We start from the raw sequence: 21,982 nt of genomic DNA on the forward strand, positions 1-21,982 counted from the left end.
AGTTTGACTTCTAAGCTCGAACATATTTGTTTTGGATACATTAGGAGATTGTTTTTAGTTCAGGCAACAGTTCCAAATAGGAGTATGACACTCACACAAACAGTCAGGTTAATTAATACGACCCCCAATAAGAGTCTTCTAATCAAAACCAAGACTTGGGAACCACAGCTCCGTCTGGTAGTTAGAGGGTGTTTTTGTTCAGTCATCTAGCTTCTTGATGCGTGTATGTGTGAAACTTGCTCTGTTTGTGGAGATTATTGACTAGTTCACTGGGCAGGTGGCATTAGCCAATCAGATAATCTCAGGCACAGCCTACTTATACGTCTGTCACAGGCGTGCACGTGTTTGTTTTCAGTTATTTTGAGTCACTCTGTTTAAAACATTTTTTGTTTTTAAATTTATAATTAGAGGTCTAAACTAGAACATGGTGCCGGTCAGAGCTATTTTTTAAATGTATATTACTATGTGCTCTGCAGTGGTTATTTTTTTCATTGTATTGGTATATTACTGTGCTTGGTAGACTGGCGATGGTTTTTTCTATAGTTTCTCAATCTTGGTATGGCCGGGAGCCTTGTGCCTTATAGACGGGGTGCGGGGGCCTACCACGAGTATAATAAAAGATGTTGAGTTCAAGTCTGCATCCCGAAGAAGAGGGGTGGGGGTTTTTGGGCTTCAAAATTATATATATATAGCGCTAGTTTCGCTCTGCAGGCTCTGTATTTGGCTTTTTTACATAGGGGCAGGAATTGGGACTGCACTGTGGGATTGTAAATGAGGGCTGTTAGCAGAGGGAGATAGCTGCGTTTAAGGGTGGTCCTGGGAGAGGATTTTTTTGGGGGTTTTAAAAGGTCCTTTGGAACGCTGTGAATAGGTGATCCTGCCGTGAAGGGAAAGAAAGACAGTATGTTCCACAGGGGTTGATTATCTTTAATTATTTTACCTGGTAAGAACTAGGGTATAAGGGTACTTTCTCATGGGGTCATGGACAAGGGAGGCAGTGCTCTGAGGGTTAATTCCATTTTTGTTTGTCTGTACTATAAGGTTTTTTTTTCTCACAAGGAGGCGGGAACGTGGGACTGTGAGTCGGGAGAATTTACCTATGTTTTTCAGACCTACCATCATTTGCCATTCAGTCTGTTTTGACCTGTTCAGTACTTGCATGTTTAGTAGCTGCTAGCAACGGCGATCATCTAATTTCATGTGACCTGCAGAAATCATTATGACCCGTTTGCCGACGAGACTCTTATTAGACAGTTGTTTTTTTGTTGTCATGACTTAGGAAACTGCGTTGGAGCTGCGTTGAGGTACTATAGAATGTCCTAACTTCAAAACCTGGAGTGGACCCTTTCTACCGTTTTAGTGTGTAACTGTCTATAATGTGTGATAATGGGCAAATATATATATATATTTTATTTTTAAGCGTGGCTGAGAAAGAAAAAAGAAAAAAAAGAAAAAGAGATTGGAATAGTGAGATATACAGCCAGCTGGCACTCACATCTCTCCTTTGTCTCTTCTCTCCCACGTACACCTATGTATGTACCTCTCTCCTTTGTAGTTTCTCAGGGGGGGTCCTCCATCTCTGTGCCAAACAAATGACCGCCGGGCCCTACTGACCACTGCCCCAGTGAGAGGAAGCTGTTCCCGGAGAAGCATATACCTACTAGCCTGCTCTAGCCTGCAGCTGGCCTACTGCTCAAACTGAGGCAGAGAGCTGTCCAGCTTGCTCCACTGTTACTACCAGCTAAACAGCTGGCCCATCACTAAGACAGTTCAATCCTAACTGCGATTCATCAACAAGCTTTTAACGTCGGAGGATAAGACAGTTATGTTTTCAGTTGTGAAAACGAACCAGGGACAGTGCGAGAGAACAGACCATCTGCAACGACCGAGGGAACCATCTGGATTGGCCCGGGGGCGTTTGGTGGCGGAGAGGGGGGGACCTACCTGAGATTCAACAACTGATTAAGAGGCAAGTCTGACCCGCATCACATTACATTATCTCAGAAATATTAGGTAATAATGTACTGAACTTTGTTCAGAATGGAGATGTTTTTGCAAATTGTAGTTTTGTTTTGTTTTAGCTATCTGAGGGAATAGCCTTGAGCTTTTCCTCTGCTGGGAGATTCCAAGCACTGTGCAGTTTGCAGTCACGTGTTCTTGGTGTTAATCTGTTTTCGCTCTACTGACAGAGTTTTGATAAAAAAAATTGTTTTGAATAAGGGAAATTATTTTTCTGCAAAATACTTTCCTGGGTTTTGTTGTGTTCTTTCCAGCCTGGTGGTTGGTGATATCTGTATTCTGCACCCTTGACCGCCCAGAGCCTGGACACTGTGTTGTGAAATCCCGACCATCCAGACAGGGGATTTGCCGGAGACCACCCGTTTACCTGTCATCCGTCATCATTCATTGATGTGTGGATTTCGTTCTCCATCTAGTGACTGTTTTTAGATAATAAAAATAGTTTTTGCTGAGTTATTATAATTTGTGTTATTTTTGGTTTAATGATAATATTTTTGTTGTCTTTATGAAGTGATAATGATTGTGATTAATTATCAGACGGGGGAACTGTCGTGGAATATATTATCATGTTCTTATAGATCTGTGTTGAGATATCATGTTATACAGCTTGACTCTCAGTATGACCAGCTTGACTGGTTAATGTGTGTATGTCTCTTTAAGAACACTCTGACATCCTCCCAGTCATAACAAAGTTGTTGTTGCTCCCAGTGACTGAGAACCATTTTTGTTTACCTTCATCATCATCTGATATGTTATGACTGATAACTGTGTATTTAACATACGTCTGAAACAGCACTCGGGGTCAGTCTATGGCCAGACGCTAGTGGGTTAACATATTGTCTCCGACTGTAGACTGTCCTTTCATACGTGGCCACGGTGAAATAACCTTTCTTCTTATTGTTAAATAAACTTTCTTCTTATCATTAATAATGACTCAGAATGATTTGTAAACGGCTCATCGTTTAGTCCTTTAATATTTCCCATTACAACATCATTGGTATATAATTTCATTATTTATTTTTTTCCATTTGACGCCGGAAATGCCACTCAGAAATGGTTAAAAAGGTCCACGCACGAATAACATGCACAAGCAAATTAAAAAGCTTATCAGAGCTATCAGGGCCATGACGTCACATCTGGTATCTTTCCCCTAATTCTGATCCACTACAAGGAGTTTTGGCGAGTGCAGAAAGCTATTTCCTTGATCCAAATGGACGCCTTACAAGACGCAAATGGGTTTAATCGTCGGAGATTTTGATGGACCAGCTACAACTGGTTGAAACAAGGTAGTTATGTTTTTAATGTCGTAAAAAAGAACTACATTTACCACTAGGCAGCCTGTTGTTCAGTACAGCAGCGCTACTGGTCTGTGGGCTGTCGCCTGATCCCCGGGTCATAGTACCAAGCTGGCTATATCGCTCTGGCTAACGTTACACCGCTAACGTTAGCATTATGGCTACTGTCGTGCATGTAAAAGAGTTTTGGGAACGAGTAAAATGTGTAGGTCCTGTGGGGCAAAGCACTGCACATGCATCATGCAAGCTACGTTAGCTACACGTCGTGGCATGTTGATACGATAGCCCCTTTAGCTGCACTCGGTGGATAGCCCCTTTAGCTGCACTCTGTGGATAGCCCCTTTAGCTGCACTCGGTGCATATGTACAACGACACAATGATCAAACACCTTATAACTACTATTGTCGTGTCCATAAGTTCCCTGGCAGAATACTTGTGAGGACAAAGGTATACAAAGAGGAGAAAACCATTTTAATTCGGGCTTTGTTAGGAGTTTCAAGAACGGCGGCTACCAAGCTAAGCTATGTTAGCTGCTAACGTTGTATACACAATATTTACAACGACACAATGATTTACATTATTACAAATATGGTAACGTGGTTGTGGCTGTGGCTGTTACAAATAGTGGTTAGCTTTAGAGATGAATGGCTATGATCACGGAGCAATAGTGTTAGGTGAACCAGATACATTTTCATTCATCACTCCTCGGCTAGTAGTAGCAAGGCTCTGCTTCCTGCCACTACCTGCCTGTGACTCTCAGAGCCCCTGCTGCCCTGTCCCTGATGTGACGTCAGCATTAAGATGACACACGCACGCTATGAAACATGCAATTAAAATATGCATGTGCGTGGAGCTTGTGGTTTGGTCAACAAAATGTTTGCTAAAAATGCTAAAACTGGGTCAATTTCGATAATTCTTTTTCCCCTCTTCATGAAAGTCAGCGTTGGCCTAGTCACATTGTTTATTGAACAAAAATATAACCTGCAAGTTGGCCTTTAAGCTTAATGTTCCTAAAAAACGTATTTATTGTTGTAACACACCACACAAAATAAATCGCATGATCATGTATTATGTTTTCCAATGTTTAAATATCAACATTATCTGGCCATCCTCAGTAAATACTATCAAACTCCTCTGACCTCGTCTGGTCTTTCCAAAGACCCAAGAGACAGGACAGTAATATATATATTTGTGGAAAAGGCTCCCGCTTTTCTAGTATATTAAACTCTTATACTAAACATGTAAAGGTACCGAAAACTTGGTACCGATTGATCTAGCGTGAATCGGTACTCAGTACCCTTAAAAGTACTGAGTTAGGTACCCAACCCTAGTGATGTTCCTCTTTAAGATTGGACACCAGGGAACAAAATAACTGGGTGCCCATCGCCAAATGCGTGTAGATTTACCGTCTGGCTAGATTTACCGTCTCATTGCCGCCCCAAGCGCAGATCCAGTCATAATATCTGGGCTCCGGCAGCTAGCAACGTTCAGGTTAATATGATACTCTTATTTTGAAAACCCTCTAGCAACTCCGCAAGTCATATGATATCCGCCCAGTCCGTGTTGTTTCTTGAAAACAGAGCAGCGTTAACACTTTGGCTGCCTAAGGTTAAATTCATGATATACCATAGATTGCCAGCGCTATTTGTCTATGGAGAAAGTCCCCTTCTTTGCAGGGCTATAACTTTTTAAATTCTATTGCTACATTGCCATTATTAGGGCCCATTCAAAGTCCTATATGTATTGTTCATTGTGTAGCAACGTTAAACTTTTTCATTCACATATTCATAGTAAAGTATGGTCTAATGTATAAGTATGTTTTCATCTCTTTCTGCAGCTTTCTCCAGAATGTGATATATAGCCCCAAATGCATTATATTGATGATGAAATACAGTTTGATGGCAATCAGCGCGATATAAAAAATTCCAACTAGACGTACTTCTAGAAGTTACTACACGTCATCTGATGTTGACCGGATGGGCGAGGGGGCGTTTATAATTCCGTGGGCAGCGTTATACCAATCATCTAATGTGGGTCAAATGTTGATAATAGCAGTTAGTATCGAAGACGGTAACGTTACACGCTCAAACTCACCCCAGTCTCCGCGCGCCGTTGGGCGATCATCGTAGAGTAGAAATTCTATCATTATGGGATGGCGATTTACCCGGTCCATCTCCAGCTTGTATAATGGTATATACGTCCAAATCATGTTGTTTATCGAGTTATTGGCAATCGATCGCTATGTAGCGTGACGAGCCAGAGTCCCGGGACATGTACCGAGTGGCCGGAAGCAATACGGACGTCTAGCACAACCTCTATGGCACATCCTGTTTAAGCGATTGCGCCGATCGGCCACCAGATGGCGCTCCTGAACCGCCAGAGAGCTCAGTGGGTCCTGCTGGTGGATCTCAGGCCAGCGGAGGGGACATATGAATCCGATCGCAGATTTTTGAAATATTGATATAAGGACGACGTAAAGCGTCCTCCGGCAACTTGAGCATGGCCGGGAATGACGTCTAAAGACGGTTCCCGGCACCCAAAGTGTTAACACAGCAGTGTGCCTACAGGCGCGAAATAAGTCTGATGTTTTTTTTCTTCTCACAACGAGTCCAATGCAGCTACATGCTTTGCACCGTCGCCATTCCTTTATGCCCACATCGCCCGAAATTAACGTTTATGTACCAATCACTACAACGTTAACGTCAGCTAACAAGCTAATCCTGATGATCAGACGAGGCAGAGCCACAGTAAACAGCACTGAGGAAAGGGAAATGGGGGGGGGCACTCTCCCCTTCCCTGTGTGTGTGCGTGCGTTTGGAAAGACGACGGAGTCACTAGTCAGGACTCAGGACAGGAGTATATTATAGTAAACTGAGGATTACTGAGGATGGACAGATAATGTTGATATTCAAATATAAAAATGTTTGAGAGGAGTGGAAGTTTGAAGACAGACTACAATATGATGCAGGGGTGGTGAGTTGAAACAGTGTGTGTGTGTCCCGACCCCACTTCTATGTTTCAATAAATTATTTGCATTTAAAACTATTAACGCTGACTCATTCCTTCAGTCCACTCAAAATTATGCTAATATTCCTTATGTTGTTTATGATATTAATTGAAAATAGCATACGAGAGTATTATATGTAATAATAACACATGGCGATATACTAAAAAGCAATTTATAATTTTTGGCTAGTAAAAAATCTGCCTGGCTGGTACTTTTAAAAATCTACCAGCCAAATGGCTGGTAAGTCAAAGAGTTAAGTTTGTTCCCTGACACTACAGTGTTCTTTAATGCCAGCTGGACAGAAGAGTGCATCACAGGCCTGTTGTCTTGGCGGAGCCTTAAAGAGCAGCCTCGTCCGGCTGAACTCACAGCAAAACATCACTTTCTCTCATGAGGATGTTATTTTGTTTTTGTCCACTGGAACGTGTGATGAGATGAAGAGAAGCACATACTCCCTCTGGAGAAGAGGATGTACGAGCATCACATTTCTTCAGTGGTGGGAAGTACATTTACCCAAGTACTGCATTCAAGTACAATTTCAAACTGCTTGTGCTTTACGTGAGTATTTTAATTTTAGGGAACTGTATAACTGCACCTCATGTGACACTGTGAATAATGTGAATATTCCTCAGCTAGTCAGATAGTAAATTATATTGACCATATTGATCAAATTGTTTACACTGCCTGTGTTGTCTTTTACTACCTGTATACTGTGTTGTTTTACTACCTGTACCCCTCCCCCCCATGCTGCTATGATGCCTGAATTTCCCCAAGGGGATCAATAAAGGAATATCTTATCTTATCTTATAGGGAACTTTTATTCAAGTACATTTCAAAGGAAATATTGTACTTTCTACTCCACTACATTTATCTGAACCCATCAGTTACTATTTACTTGGTAAAAATGTATGAAGAAGATTATATACTTTCAAATAGGAAGCCTGCCAACTACAAGAAGACGTAATCAGAGCAGCATAACTGGACCACATACCACTTTAACATAACCTTTAATCAGAGCAGCATAACTGGACCACATACCACTTTAACATAACCTTTAATCAGAGCAGCATGTTTTTTGGGGGGTTTTGGTGATCAAATATTGAACTAATAATCAGTGCAGGAGCTCACTTATCCTTGAAAGAAACTTTTATCACTGCCTTAAAAGGCCCATACATCTCCATAAATGTTCAGGGAATAAGTGCTTACCCTACAGACCCCAAGAAGTGCTGTATATTCTGTATTGTTTAATATAAATGCATTTTTTATTCCAATCCCAATTTGTATTTGAGATTCCCAAATCCCATCGGACTTGACTTCTTCGTGGCCCTCAATGAGTTTAATACCAGCATTCAACTGTATGCGCCACAGCGGTTTCTATCATCATCATCATCATCACCACCCATGCGATGCATAAAATATATAGGTCCGGGGAGAGGCACGCTGAGGAGGCTGTGCAAACTGCAATGGAATATGGGGCATCTCTCTCTCTTTACCTAATATTTAGATTCTATCCTGACGTTTTTCAGTTGGAAGGGCAGTATATATGCGTAACGATAATTTTTTTTTTCTCTTTTTGAAAAGGCACTTTTTTATGAGGCTCAAAAGGGCAGGTGCGCAAGCACCCCTTGGGCTCTATGTCCATAGCTGTCAACATTGGGATTTGAAAAAACTTGCACAATTAGCCCCGCCCCTTCTCCTGGCCGCGCCCCCTCCCACCCGGCCCCGCCCCCTCCCAATGGAGCTGCCTCGTCACTGCCATCTGCTGGTCAAAACCTGTATGTACCCAGCCATTCGTTGTAGGGTAAACTTTTCCTACTTTAAGTGTAAATGCTATGTAAATTATGGTTTTGTTGAACATTTGTATTTCACAGGAGAGAAACTGTATTCAAAGAAAGCTATTAAAATAGTCTTTGAATCTAAATATACTTTCTTTGTGTTGATTTTACATTAATTCCATGATTTTACTCAAGTAAATATCTGTTACAAGCTTCGGTTTTATGTAGAAAAATGCTGTTTTTAATCTAGATTAATTACAGAAAATTGTGAGATTGATTAGTTAATTTTTTCGCTGGTGTATATATTATATATATATATATATGTGTATGTGTATATATGTAATGTGTGTATGTATGTCAGAGAATCAGCCCCTTGCGTCCTTAGTGTATAGCATATGACATGGTGTATGTTTGTTCATTGATGTGACAGTGTCTGGCAACATACTATTGTTCTTTTTATTTCTTTTTTTCTTTGTGTTTGTGATTTGTCTTGATGTGTTTGTGAAACTATAAAAGCTGAAAATAAAATATTATAAAGTGTAAATGCTATAAAAATACAGTAAATTACATTTAATCAAAATATTAACCATTAAATAAAGGTTGTAATCTGCAAATGTATTTGATTTGACTGTAAATGTTATGAATTGAAAATGGGGGAAGTCCTTCTCTGGTCTGCATCCACATAACAATTGTGTATTGTACCCATTCTGCAATCTGTTAAATTTAGCAATCAATCAATCAATGTATTACCATAGTGTCTTTATACCTTCATCACTGTAGGCTACATATTAATACTACAACTCGTTAAAGCTATAAAAATACCTATGGTCATTAATTTAGCAGTGGGAATATCATTTTTGGAACAGTGTGTGTGTCTACAGAGAAACGTGAGATAGAAAAAAAGCCAATGCGATTTTGTGTTTTTCCTCAATATCTCTGCAATGCCTGCGAGTTACCAGTAACTGTATTTGTCATACCAAATATAAATCGCATTCAGGAAATTGGGCGTCAATGAGTGAAGGCATGCTCTCCGTCCGTGGACGAATGGGAGGAGGGGACGCGTGAACCTTAGGGGACGAGCAGAGCAAACGGCTGTTCACCAAGTTCCAATACATTTACACATTCCTGCATCACATACAGTAACTTTGTATTGTTTTATCCACAGAAGATTTGCAAACCTTTTGTTCCAGAGACAAAAGCCACAGAGTGGGCAATCAAGAGACACTGGCTAAGTTGATTTGACACCCTCGGTGCAAATCTCTCCCCTGAGCTCTGAGCAAATCCGCTCGCTGTTCTTACATCCGCTCGCTGTTCTTCTTCGGGTCGCAACGGTCTGACTTCCTGTGATAACGTTCTAATCTACACTGCTGCCACCTGTCGTCACGGAGGGGAATTGCAGCCATTTTGTAAAAATTAATAAGTACAAAATACGTGCCAATACGTGAACCGTGAACAGGGCGTGAGGAGGGTTAAAAAAAACAGGAGAATCCCGGGAAAAACGGTAGGGTTGACAGCTATGTCTATGTGTGCACGTGCTCAGTACTCATCTATCTGGGTGTATTTCTACTTTTACTTAAGTAAAGTCTCTTTCTCTCTCAAGGTGATATTCAAGGTAATTTCTGAGATAAGAAAAACATATGTTTGCAGATCAAATATACATGTGTCACATGATTTGCTGCTCCCAGCAGTTGGAACGAGATGCAGAAGACCTTGAAAATGGAAAAATGTCTACAGTCCATAATTCCTGACCGCACGCACACACACACACACAACTCACATTTTATGTTGAACGATGCGTTGGTGGACCTCTCCTCTTCTCCGGTGGTGTTGAGTTGAGCCATGCACTGGAAGCTCCCTGCGTCCAGCGTCCGGTTCACCGCCGTGAACTTGAGGTTGGCTCCTTTCTGGAAGCGGCGCTCGGTGTCCGTCACCAGCTGGCCGTTCTGGAGCCAGCTGTAGGCCACGCCCTCCGCCGGGCTGACCTCGCAGCGCAGCATGGCACTCCGCCCGTGCTGCGCGTCCTGGGACTTGGGCTCCTTGGTGAAGTACAAGGAGGCGCCGTGGACAGTGGACACTGAGGGGCAGAAAGATAAGAGGATGAGAAGAGTGAGATACATGATAAATGGCAGCATTTATATAGCAGCTTTTATCCAAAGCGTTTTACAATTTGTTCCTCACATTTGACCATTCACTCACACATTCACACACAGACGGCGGAGGTGACCATGCAAGGTGCCGACCTGCTCAGACCAGGGCAACTCTACAGCACAACAACCATTCATTTAGAATATGATGTGTAGACCAGGGCAACTCTACAGCACAACAACCATTCATTTAGAATGGAATTTTGACACCAATTTAAAATATTGCAGCCACTCGTATTGGGACCCAAGTTATTTATTTATTTATGGTTTATCTTTTTTTATTGGAAGAATTTATGCAGATTTATACATTTCAGTTATCCAAATTATACAACTTCCATTTCCTTCCCCATTCCTATCCCCTAACCCCACCCCATCCCACCCAGTGAGTGTGACGACAAACGGATATAATTCACATAAATAAAGAATTTAAATAAAATTTTATTAAAATAATTAAACATAAATACAGATGTGACAGACAAAAATACGCAAAAAGAAATGAAGTGAAATTAAAAGAAAAAATATAAATAAGAAAGACAGTAATAATAATATATAATATAAGTAATACTCTCCATTTTAGTAGCATCATTTCCAGATGGTAAAACAAATAAAATGGAAAGTAAATTTAACACCCTCAGCGGACCACCACAATGCCATCTCCCCAGCCATGCGTGGGCTAGCAGTGTCAGGAAGGTAGATTTATACTTTTTATTTAAATGATATTTTTACAGTATCGAATATTTTGAAAATTGTTACTTTTGCTGATGATACTAATTTACTTTGTTCAGGGGAGGACATAAAAGAATGATTGAAAACAGTAGAAAGGGAATTGATAAAGTTAAAGAAATGGTTTGATAGGAATAAGTTGTCTCTTAATGAAAACAAAACAAAATGTATGGTATTTGGTGGTGTTCCTACCGACTGTGAAATTAAACTGAATTTAAATGGAACCGAAATTGAAAGAGTATATGAAACAAAATTCTTAGGTGTGATTATAGATCATAAACTCTGTTGGAAGTAGGGATGGGTACCTTTCACATTTGAACCAATACCGGTACCTGTGAATCGATACCGGTACCCAACGGTACCTTTTTTCGGTACTTTAGTCTCAAGAAATTTAATTTACCTACCTCCGTCGGAAAAAAAAAATCCAAACTTCAAATAACTACAATTTCAACAGTTTTCGGCTTGTCATTGCTCCGACTGCTTTGTTGTTGAATCAAGTCAAATCCTAGGTAAGCATATATTGTGCGTGTGAACGTTGACATGACAAGAAAAAAGAAATTTTTTTTTCTTTTCGGTTTCTCACTTGATTCGATACTCGGTAGTACCGACGTGTTTCGGTTCGGTACCTCAAAAGTACCGAATTCGGTACCCATCCCTAGTTGGAAGCCACTGCCACATAAAATATATCAAAGGTAAATTAGCCAAATCTGTTGGCATTCTGTACAAAACAAGGGAGCTGTTAAACCAGAAATGTTTGCATATACTTCTAGAAGCACGTCCATTTGAAATTTTTTATCTCGCGCAGATCGATATCAAACTGTATTTGATCATCAATATAATGCATTTAGGGCTATAAATCACGTTCTGGAGAAAGCTGTCAATCAATCAATCAATAGCATTTTAATGAAACTACTGTATATTTGTATGTCTCTAAATGTTTTGATGAATTGAAAATGGAGGACCCTTATGTAAAAAAGCCGAAAGTCTTTTTCTGGTCTTCATCCTCCAGTCCACTGTTGTTGTATTGAGCTGTACTGTATTGTACCCATTCTGCAATCTGTTAATAAAGTTCTCATTCATTCAATCATTCAGCCGGCAACAGAATAATTTTGATTGACAGTCGAGTCTGCCAATTAAGTCACACCGCTTGCACCCGCCCTGCTGTTCTTAGCACCAATCGGCAAGCGCTATTCGTTTTTTACATTCCAGAATGTTTGATTTTGACGAGAGCTCAACACAACAACAACAACGGTAGCTCCCCGCGGCCGACGAGTAGATTACCAGCGCACCACAGCATGACTAAACGAGGCATAATGATTTGACTGCAACGAATGTTATAATAAAAGCCTTTCCATACATCTGTCTGATTGAAAACTTTATTAACAGACCGCAGAATGGGCACAACTCGAGTAATGCTTGCTATCTATGTCGTCCTCGGACGTTGCTATGTTCGGGTAAATACGCTGATGTTATTGAACGTGTAACTATATAAGGTTAATGCCACAAAAAGAATTCCTTTATCATAAGTAGTAACTTTGATGCAGTAGTGTGTGTGTGTTGTTCAAACGTGTGGACCAGATTGACGCGACACAATCCTCTTGGGCAAAACATCACGATATCCACGATACGTTAAAAAAGTGTATCGTTAATGAACTGTACCCGATATTTATATAATATCGTCATATCGCCCAGCCCTACTTTGAATATGTACATTTATGATTTTTTCTTTTCCTTTTGAAAGTCCACACGTGTTTTTGATTTATCTGTAAACAAAGACCGAAAATAAACTATTCATCATCATCATCATCACTTCGAATTTGCATAATGCACTAGGCCATATAGCGTTTTCAATAACATTTTGATAAAATGTCAGCCCTAGTTGTTGTCAGGACAAAGCAAGTACTGATATCTTATTTGCTGGACCTACGTAGAACATATAGTCTTTGGAATTGGTTTAACAACAGAGTGATCCTGATCCACTAACTAAATGCAGACTTACAGTTAGGGCTGGGCAATTAAACGATTTAATCGATTAATTCTAATTAATGATTTAGGACCAGACAGCCAGGTGTGCTGCAGACCGGCTAGGGGGCCTCAAGGATTCAGCTCCTACGGACGCTCACTTTGTGATACAGGGACCCATCCCTGGCCCCTCTGTGATGACTGATATGCAGGTATGCACTCCGCATCCTAACATTAACATGCAAGCAGACATTATATCAAACGATATATGATTTGCGCTTGATAAGTAGGTTAAGGGCTTTAGAAGAATGTCTGGGTGCATGCTGGTAGCTCAATGGGTAAAGGTGCATGTAACAGAAATAGTGATGGGCATTTCAAGTCATTTAGTGGTCGAGTACTCTAGTCTAATGCATCAAAACAAGTACTGAAGTACTCCAACGCATCTGAAGTACTGCAACACATGAGAAACGAGTACTGAAGTACTCTAATGCAACATGAACAAATACTGAAATATTCGAACGCATCAGAAACTGAAGTACTCTTAACGCATCAGAAACACTGGAACAGTAAAATGTTCTGACTCATGTGTGAACTCCACTTGCATTGAGCTTTATTATTATTATTTGAAACCATATTTCTTCCTGTTCAATAGACAAAACAAAAGAAATATGCAAATTGTGATTTCAGAAGATGATTATGATTCCTAGTCACATGTCCATTCCTAGTCACATGTATGATGTCCATCTCTAGTCAAATGCGCAACCCTAATAATAATAATAATATATTTGATTTGTAGGGCGCTTTATAGTTGTGGAGCAAATCTCAAAGCGCTACATTATAAAAGAACATAAAAGCTAGCAAGAGAGTAAAAAAAGAAAGAATATAAAATAAGCAAGACTAAAACTAGTAAGGAGTAGGGGTGTAACGGTACACAAACCACGGTTCGGTACGTACCTCGGTTTTGAAGTCACGGTTCGGTACGGGTTTTCGGTACAGTGGGGGAAAGTTTGGCTTTCCATGTTCCACTCAGGGGTGATGTTGTGTGCAGTAACTAATTGTACTTGTATGGCTGTCAACGAATATTCTATATTGAAATTAATAATAGAGTCTTGAATTCAATTCTGCACGCAAATATTTTTTCTGCACGTGCGTTCGTTAGTAGTTAACAGTACCGCTGTATTCACAGCCGTACTGAACCTTAGGTCCAGTACTGAAACGGTTCGGTACGGATACGTGTACCTTTACACCCCTAGTAGTAAGGAGTAAAAAGAACACTAAAACTAGTAAAAGAGTAAAAAACATAAAATAAGAAGAGCTAAAACTGGTATAAGAACATAAAATGTGTGGAGCTAAAACTAGATAAAAATCAACAAAAGGCTCTATTTAAAAGATGAGTTTTGAGGCCCATCCCTAGTCACGTGCCCATCCCTAGTCACATGCCCATTGGGGTTGCCATTGGGTTATAAAGTTGTGGTTGCCATTGGGTTATAAAGTTGGGGTTACCATTGGGTTATAATGTTGTCTGACTAAGTATTGATAACACGCTTATTATTTTACAAATGTATATTTTTATATTTTTATTTGATGAACATGCACTGATATGCGAAAATTACCTAAATTGGTTTTATTTCTATTTTTAAAGAAAGCATACACTGGTGGGGGCAGTGGGCATGTTATGTACTCAGTGGATGCCTGAACAGAGAACACCGGTAACATCCGACTAATGCCCATCCCTAGTCACGTGCCCATCCCTAGTCACATGCGATGTCATGGGTTCAAAATCAAATCATGACCTTCCTCTCTCTCTCATCCTTCATTCCGCACGGTCCATCTGTGAAAGTAGAAATGCTATGCAAAATTATCTTTACAGAAAAAGTTTCATAATCTGGTTTCTGGACTAGGTGACCTGTTTAGTAAGAAAGAACGAATCTTCTAAGTAGACAACAGTAGAGCCCCAATCACAGTAGAGCCCCACTCACAGTAGAGCGGAGCCCCACTCACAGTCACAGCATCCAAAGCCGAGAGGACGTCATTCAGAGTTCATTCAGAGTTCACATGATTGAAATAAATCATAATAGCAAAGTCGATAAAAAATGCATTGCATACGTCTACAAGGGACCAACTACGCTAAGTAAAATAACTCTACCCATTTAGATGTTGGAGGTTCAAATGAGACACAACAACACAACAACAACCACCAAACGCACATAGCACACACATCCACACGCACACACTCACTTTAAACAGACACACTGTAGCACCCACTCCACACACTTTATAGCACACACCCACTTTAAACAAACACACTGTAGCACCCACTCCCCACACTTTATATTTATTGATGAAGGATTGCACTACAACTCGTACACCTTACTGTAAATTGTACCTAAATTGTACCTCATCCCATTTCTGCTTTGCACTATATAGTACTGTACATTAGTACACTGCATAGTATTGTATATTATATGGTAACTCAGAACATTGTACATATGTCTATACCGAACACGGTGACCTCATTTTCTTCTTCTAAATTACATGCTATACTATGTTATTTGATACTATCTTGTCTAGCACAGTCTCTGGAGCGTAACAGTAAGAAGCATTTTGTATGAAAGTATTCTGTACTTCTGTATGACAACTATTAAAGAAACTTGAAACTTGAGATTCTAAAAGATTGCCAGGGCAATACAGCAATTGTAGCGGTGTCCACTTATAGTGCCTATAACCTTTACCGTTGGGCGCCAGACAGGTCTAACCCCTGCCAATGAAGATAAAAATACCTTTTTGATTTGGTTAATTAGGCCTATAGCTCCGGCATAAGACTGTACCACATAAGACAAATAATAATAATAATTTTCATTAGACAAATAATATAATAATTTTCATTAGACAAATAATATAATAATTTGATTTATAGGTCTGGACTAATGGCCAAGATAATTACTAGGTGAGTTTGATAACAAAGAAACACTCAGGAGTCATGCCCAATTCAGTCAAAATGTCCATGTATTGGATATTAGTCAAAATCATAAGAAAACTCTTAGAACACAAAACAATTCATTTACAGACCAGTTCGTTCACGCAGTTCAGTGCATTGGGTGAACAGGTATAGGCATTTGCCAATAGTTCCAAATGTCAAAGAGTTCGTGATGACCACCACGCAACTGTGTGAATGAACGAAAAAATAGAAAGTCTCTAACGAAAATATGTGTGTGTGTGTGTGTGTGTGCGTGTGTGTGTGTGTGTGGGTGTGTGATGCGAGAGTATAGGGAAAAAAGAGGGGCGTTGGACTTGGGCTGGAGGGGTAGAGAGAGATGTTTGGCTTGGGCTGAAGGGGTAGAGAGAGATGTTTGGCTTGGGCTGAAGGGAGAGAGAGAGCGATAGAGGCGCGTTTGGCCTCGGCTATGTGTCGCCGTCGTTAGGAAGCTTGGAGAGGGGAATGTTTGAGTCGGAGACGCTTGCGTCACAGCCTCGGAACAGGAGCGCAACCAACAGTGCAGCGTGTACTTTACCGCACCGAAGTCCGCGTTGGGTGAAGATGACCAGGTCGTAGACGTCCGGAGACTCCGTACTATCCCCGTTTCTCATCCATCCCGTGTTAGGTAATGTTTACTGGCGCGTTTTCAACTTCTCTAACTCCGGTTCACGTTCTCCTACTCCTCACATCGGCTGCACGTCTTCTTTCAGGTAAACAACATTCAAACTCGCCGCTCTCACTCCCGCGTCATGACTTCGCACGTCTCCTGTCTCACCAGGCCAACCCCCCACCATCTGACGTCTCACCTCTTATCCGCTATCAGATCCCAGATGAGCGCATCCGTAATTGACAGACATAAAGGGACAGGCGCACTTTTACCTGGCAGGTTAAAGCCGCTCTGTCACACAATACATACATATAACTACTATCAAAAATGTACGCAAGAACCAACAAATAGCCTAATGTATAGTATGTAAAGCTTAGCTATGGCTACGGGAATATTCAAAAGGTGGAGACTGTCCATGGGAATTAACAGGAATATATGGGAATTAAAGGGAATATATATTTCCACAGGCTGTATTTGCCATGTCATGCAGATGGAAACATAATAGAAACCTATTTGACATACTTTACCATGGCTGCAACAGTCACACAACACGGAAGAAGAAAATACAGTCACAGTTGTTTCCACTTGTTATTGGTCAATCATTAGGATATACTATCAGTTTGAACAAAAAAACAAACAAATTGTTGTTTTCTTAACACATTGAGTGCCAACGACGAGATTAGTCGTGTTAACTCGCCATGCGTTGAGTGCCAATGACGAGTTTTCTCGTCTTTTTCTCGTTTTTGCTTTTATTAGCAATATCCATACATTTTTCATCCATCCAGCCTGATGTTATCATTGGGAATGGGTCTGAGCTCGAAAAGGGCAAATACCGCTGCCTATCGTCTCCCGGATGGTATGGCACATCATTGGATTGGATTGGGTGGGCATGTGCATCAGAAAAAAAGTCCGGTCCGGGGTTTTCCCTTCTCTGGCAAGCAGTATCTGTTACCACATTCACTGGGGAGGCTGGGAGCAGCTTTGGTTATGTGTTTTGGATAGGGGTGGGACGATACATCGATCCAGATCGATATATCGATCTATTATCAATAATCAAATAGGATCGATGCAACGTAAAAAGATCTATTCATATTGCGATACTCTTATTTTGAAAATCCGGCGATGTCATATCCGACCGCGCCCAGTAGTGTGAAACTCCATGTAGCTCTGTACAGCAGAACAGAGCGTCTATTTTGCAACCCGATATAAGTCTGTGCAGTTTTTTCCCCGCAACGGGTCAAATGCATCTAACATGCTTTGCATTGTCGCCATTCCTTTATGCCCACATCGCGTGGCCAGATCTAAATTAACATTACGTTGGCTGCTTAAGCTAACTAAGCTAAGCAGCTAACCGTGAGAGAGAACAGGAGAGAGGAGAGGGGAAGGAGGAGGGGTGGGGACATTCTGTGTGTGTGTGTGTGTGTGTGTGTGTGTGTGTTAGGGCTGGGCGATAAAACGATAACGATAACTATCGCGATAAATTATTTCCTCGAAATAAACATGAAACGTGGTCGCAAAGTTTCGATATATCGATTTTCCAAGCTTGGATATGAGCACACGCACTAACAACCAATCAGTGAAGGAGATGGCAGACAGCGAAGGAGACCCGGAAGGAGACCCGGAGGTAGGACTCAACAACAAGGCTTGCTAGGCTAATTAGCTTGCACGGCGCTATTTTATATATTTACGTGCCGAGTATGTGTGTGGCGTGAATTCTGATGCCACGGTTATAGTAGTGTGTGGTATACGGTGGACGTCGTTGCAATGTATTGGGCGGAACAGAGTATTTTAGGGATATTTAGTACTTTAGCAATATGGCTCGCTAGGATAATTAGCTTGCACGGCGCAATTGTATCGTTTGGCTCGCTAGGATAATTAGCTTGCACGGCGCTATTTTATATATTTACGTGCCGAGTATGTGTGTGGCGTGAATTCTGATGCCACGGTTATAGTAGTGTGTGGTATACGGTGGACGTCGTTGCAATTTATTGGGGCGGAACAGAGTATTTTAGGGATATTTACTAGTACATTGTCATGGGATACACAGTACTGCTCGCTCTGGCTAACTGCTAACGTGCGCGGACTGATGACGACATCAACTCGAGACATTCGCAGCAGAAAAACAACTCTATTAATAGCCCGTCCATCGGCGCTGGGCATAATAAGTTAATTAAACTTGACAGACATTATATCGACGATAATTATAACGTCGATAAATAACGTTTTTGGCCATATCGCCCAGCCCTAGTGTATGTGTGTGTGTTACTGAGGATGGACAGATAATGTTGATATTTAAACATGAATACATAAATGATCATCATGCAACATAAAACAATTTTAGGAACAGTTTGGGAGAGGAAGGGGTTTTAGCTTGCGTGTTGTGAGTTCCAAAACATTTTACTTAAAGTTTAAAGCCCAATATATAAAAACGTGGCACTTTACAGTGAACAGGAGGTCTATTTGTATTAAAAACAATAGATTGTTTTTCATTTAAATGTCTGGAAGAGCTCAAAAATAAAAACGTCAATTGATATTTCCGTAGCCTTTTTTTTGTTGGTCAAAATGTGACTGATTGTGTTAAATGTAGGGCTGTACCGAATGCTTCGATCATAATGTTGACATTCGAATTCTAAATCAACATTTGAATTTTACATTTAATTTTTTTTTCTTTTTAATTTATTTAAAAAATTTTTTTTTTTGTGTCTATTCAATCTGTTTAAACCAATGGGGGTTTTCTTCACAGTTGCAGTTAAAGATTAGGCTACACTAATATTATAATATTATACTATAAGACGTCACCATCACTTTCATAACAACCGTGCCCTTATTGGATTATTTATGTTGACGAAACTGATGTTATATTCATCAAAGAAAGTTTATTTAATAAAAGACTAATTTTATCAGATTAATCACTTTATTCAAATTGAGGATTCAGTTAAAAAAAAAATATATAAAAAAAAATTAAATTTTTGTTTTAGTATTTTATTTTTGTATAGACATTCGAAGCTTCGAATGTTAAAAAATGACATTCGGTACAGCCCTAGTTAAATGGGCACATAATATCGCCTCATATCGATCGCAGGCACCTGAATCGAATCGTATCGTGGCAGACTTTGTGATATGTGACTCGACGTGACCAAACCCGATTTGATTCGCAAGGGGGAGGTGCTCTGAAATGAAGAAAATGTCTTGCTGTTCAGAAAATCCAAAAAATCGAAATCTTGATTTTTTTTTACATATTTGAATTGTCATTAATGTGTTCCCTTATTTGCCCTTATTTGCAAACTTAAATACAACTTGTAAATGAGGTAATTATTGTTATAATAGTTCCACAAATTCTCTCTCAAGTGAGGAGAAAAACTACACGCGAGGGCTGTGCGGCCTGTCCGGGTAGCAAGTACTCGTACTTAAGAGGTGTTAACACACAGACACATTATTTAGCTCTCCTTTCTCAGAGAGAGAATAACAATGTTAATACACTATCTTAATGTTATAAGTTATAAGCAACGTAACGCAGTGTCTAAAAAAAAAAGATAAAAAAAAGAGGCCTTGACGCCGTTATAAAACGCGTGTTTTAACTTAATTAAAAACCATTAAAAGTTAGAATTTTATGAGCGAACGAATTTCGTTAGGGTGCATTTAAAAATTAGGTATTTACCTAATTGCTAAATACATCTAAATAACATAGTTGACAGCTGAGCTGTGTTGACGTTACAAATGTACAATCGCGCGGCTGCTGGTGCTGGTGCTGCTTGGTGCTTGGTGTGCAGCGCGAGGCAGGAGAGATGAGGCGCGCGTTAACCCTTTCACTGCCACACTACAGAAGGTTAACCTTTCACTACCACACTACAGACGGTTAACCTTTCACTACCACACTACAGAAGGTTAACCCTTTCACTACCACACTACAGAAGGTTAACCTTTCACTACCACACTACAGAAGGTTAACCCTTTCACTACCAGGACTTTTAGGTATCTATGAGCGCTTAGTAACGCTTCGCCTCAAAGCCGTTTCTGGCCGAATTAGTCATCGAATCTTTAATTTTTTTTAAATTCTTATTCAGAGGTATTTCGTCGAGATTTCATAAATGTAATGTGGCAGCGGAAATGTGTAGAAATATGGTAAAAAAAACTATTTATCCGTTTTTTCTCGATGAAAAAAGACTACCACTTTCACTACCACACTACTGCATTGCTCCCTTTTTTTTCTTTCTAAAATCCTTATTCATTTATTGCAGGTGCACTACCCATCAGACCCCCTTCAGCCAGGGCCCATGTACTTCTTGGCTCCACGCAAGTGCAGCATATTCGGTGCTTGCTGTGAGGCGATTCCACGGCAAGTCAACTATTTGGTGGATGAGGGGATGGAGTCCAGCAAAGGTAGCAACGCCGTCATAAGCTACCTGCACCACTTCTTCAAAGACCATGGTCTTGGGGAGACAGATGTTGACCTTCACTGTGACAACTGCAGTGGCCAAAACAAGAACAAGTACATGTTGTGGTACTTAGCGTGGCGAGCGCTACATGGTCTTCACCATCGTGTCAATCTCCACCTGCTGATTGTAGGCCACACAAAGTTTTCCCCGGACTGTTTCTTTGGGCTTCTCAAGCAGCGTTTCAGAAAGACCAAGGTGAACACTCTTGATGACATTGCAGCAGTCATAAGGGACAGCTCAGTGGCTGGAGTCAACATACCACAGCTAGTGGGAAAGGAAGATGGCACTGTAATCGTGGAGTCCTACAACTGGCAGGAACATCTGGGGCCTTACTTCAAGCCACTGCCACAGATCAAGCAGTACCAGCACTTTAGGTGGGTGTGGTCACTGTGTGTTGTGTATTTACTGTAATTAATTATTCACACTTTAGTGCAAAGAATGTCATTGGCAAATGATACAAATGCATTGATATTGTTATGTGCCCTGTACTAACGTTTCACTTTATTATTGCAGCTTTGATTCCAAGGAACCTGGTGTGGTTGTGGCAAAGATGTCTATTGATGGCGCTGAAACCAGATTCCAGCTGCTCCGTGACATCCGTGTCCTGCCGCCTATAGATGGACTTCCTGTGCTGCCACCACCGGGACTGGACTCTGCAAGACAACACTATCTGTTCCACAAGATCAGAGAGTTCTGTGATGAGGAAGCCCAGGACATAACATGCCCAGCACCACCAGCCAAAATATCCACCGGCGGTTCAAAAAGACCACGGTGATCATCTGGAGAGGCCATCAGAACATTGAACATTGAACATTGACTTTAGCATGTCTATTTTTATCATGCCTATTTTTCTCGTGTTATTTTAAATGATAATAAAATCTTGAAACTTGATTTGTCTCTTGTTTATTATCAGGGTCCCTTTCACTACCACACTACAGAAGGTTAACCCTTTCACTACCACACTACAGAAGGTTAACCTTTCACTACAACACCACAGAAGGTTAACCTTTCACTACCACACTACAGAAGGTTAACCT

General features: G+C 40.6%; 1 protein-coding gene across 2 annotated transcripts in view; it reads right to left on the reverse strand.

The window, feature by feature from the left end:
* LOC311232432 (inactive tyrosine-protein kinase 7-like) overlaps positions 1-21,982 on the reverse strand; it is a 194,118-nt gene that overhangs the window by 64,423 nt on the left and 107,713 nt on the right. For both annotated transcript variants that reach the window (XM_084319227.1, XM_084319228.1), the window contains exon 2: positions 9,874-10,170. In XM_084319227.1, the coding sequence (XP_084175353.1) occupies positions 9,874-10,170 (297 nt within the window). The remainder of the gene's footprint in view (positions 1-9,873; positions 10,171-21,982) is intronic.

The sequence above is a fragment of the Notolepis coatsorum genome (assembly GCF_963971535.1).
Source record: "Notolepis coatsorum genome assembly, chromosome: 7".
NCBI classification, from domain to species: domain Eukaryota; kingdom Metazoa; phylum Chordata; class Actinopteri; order Aulopiformes; family Paralepididae; genus Notolepis; species Notolepis coatsorum.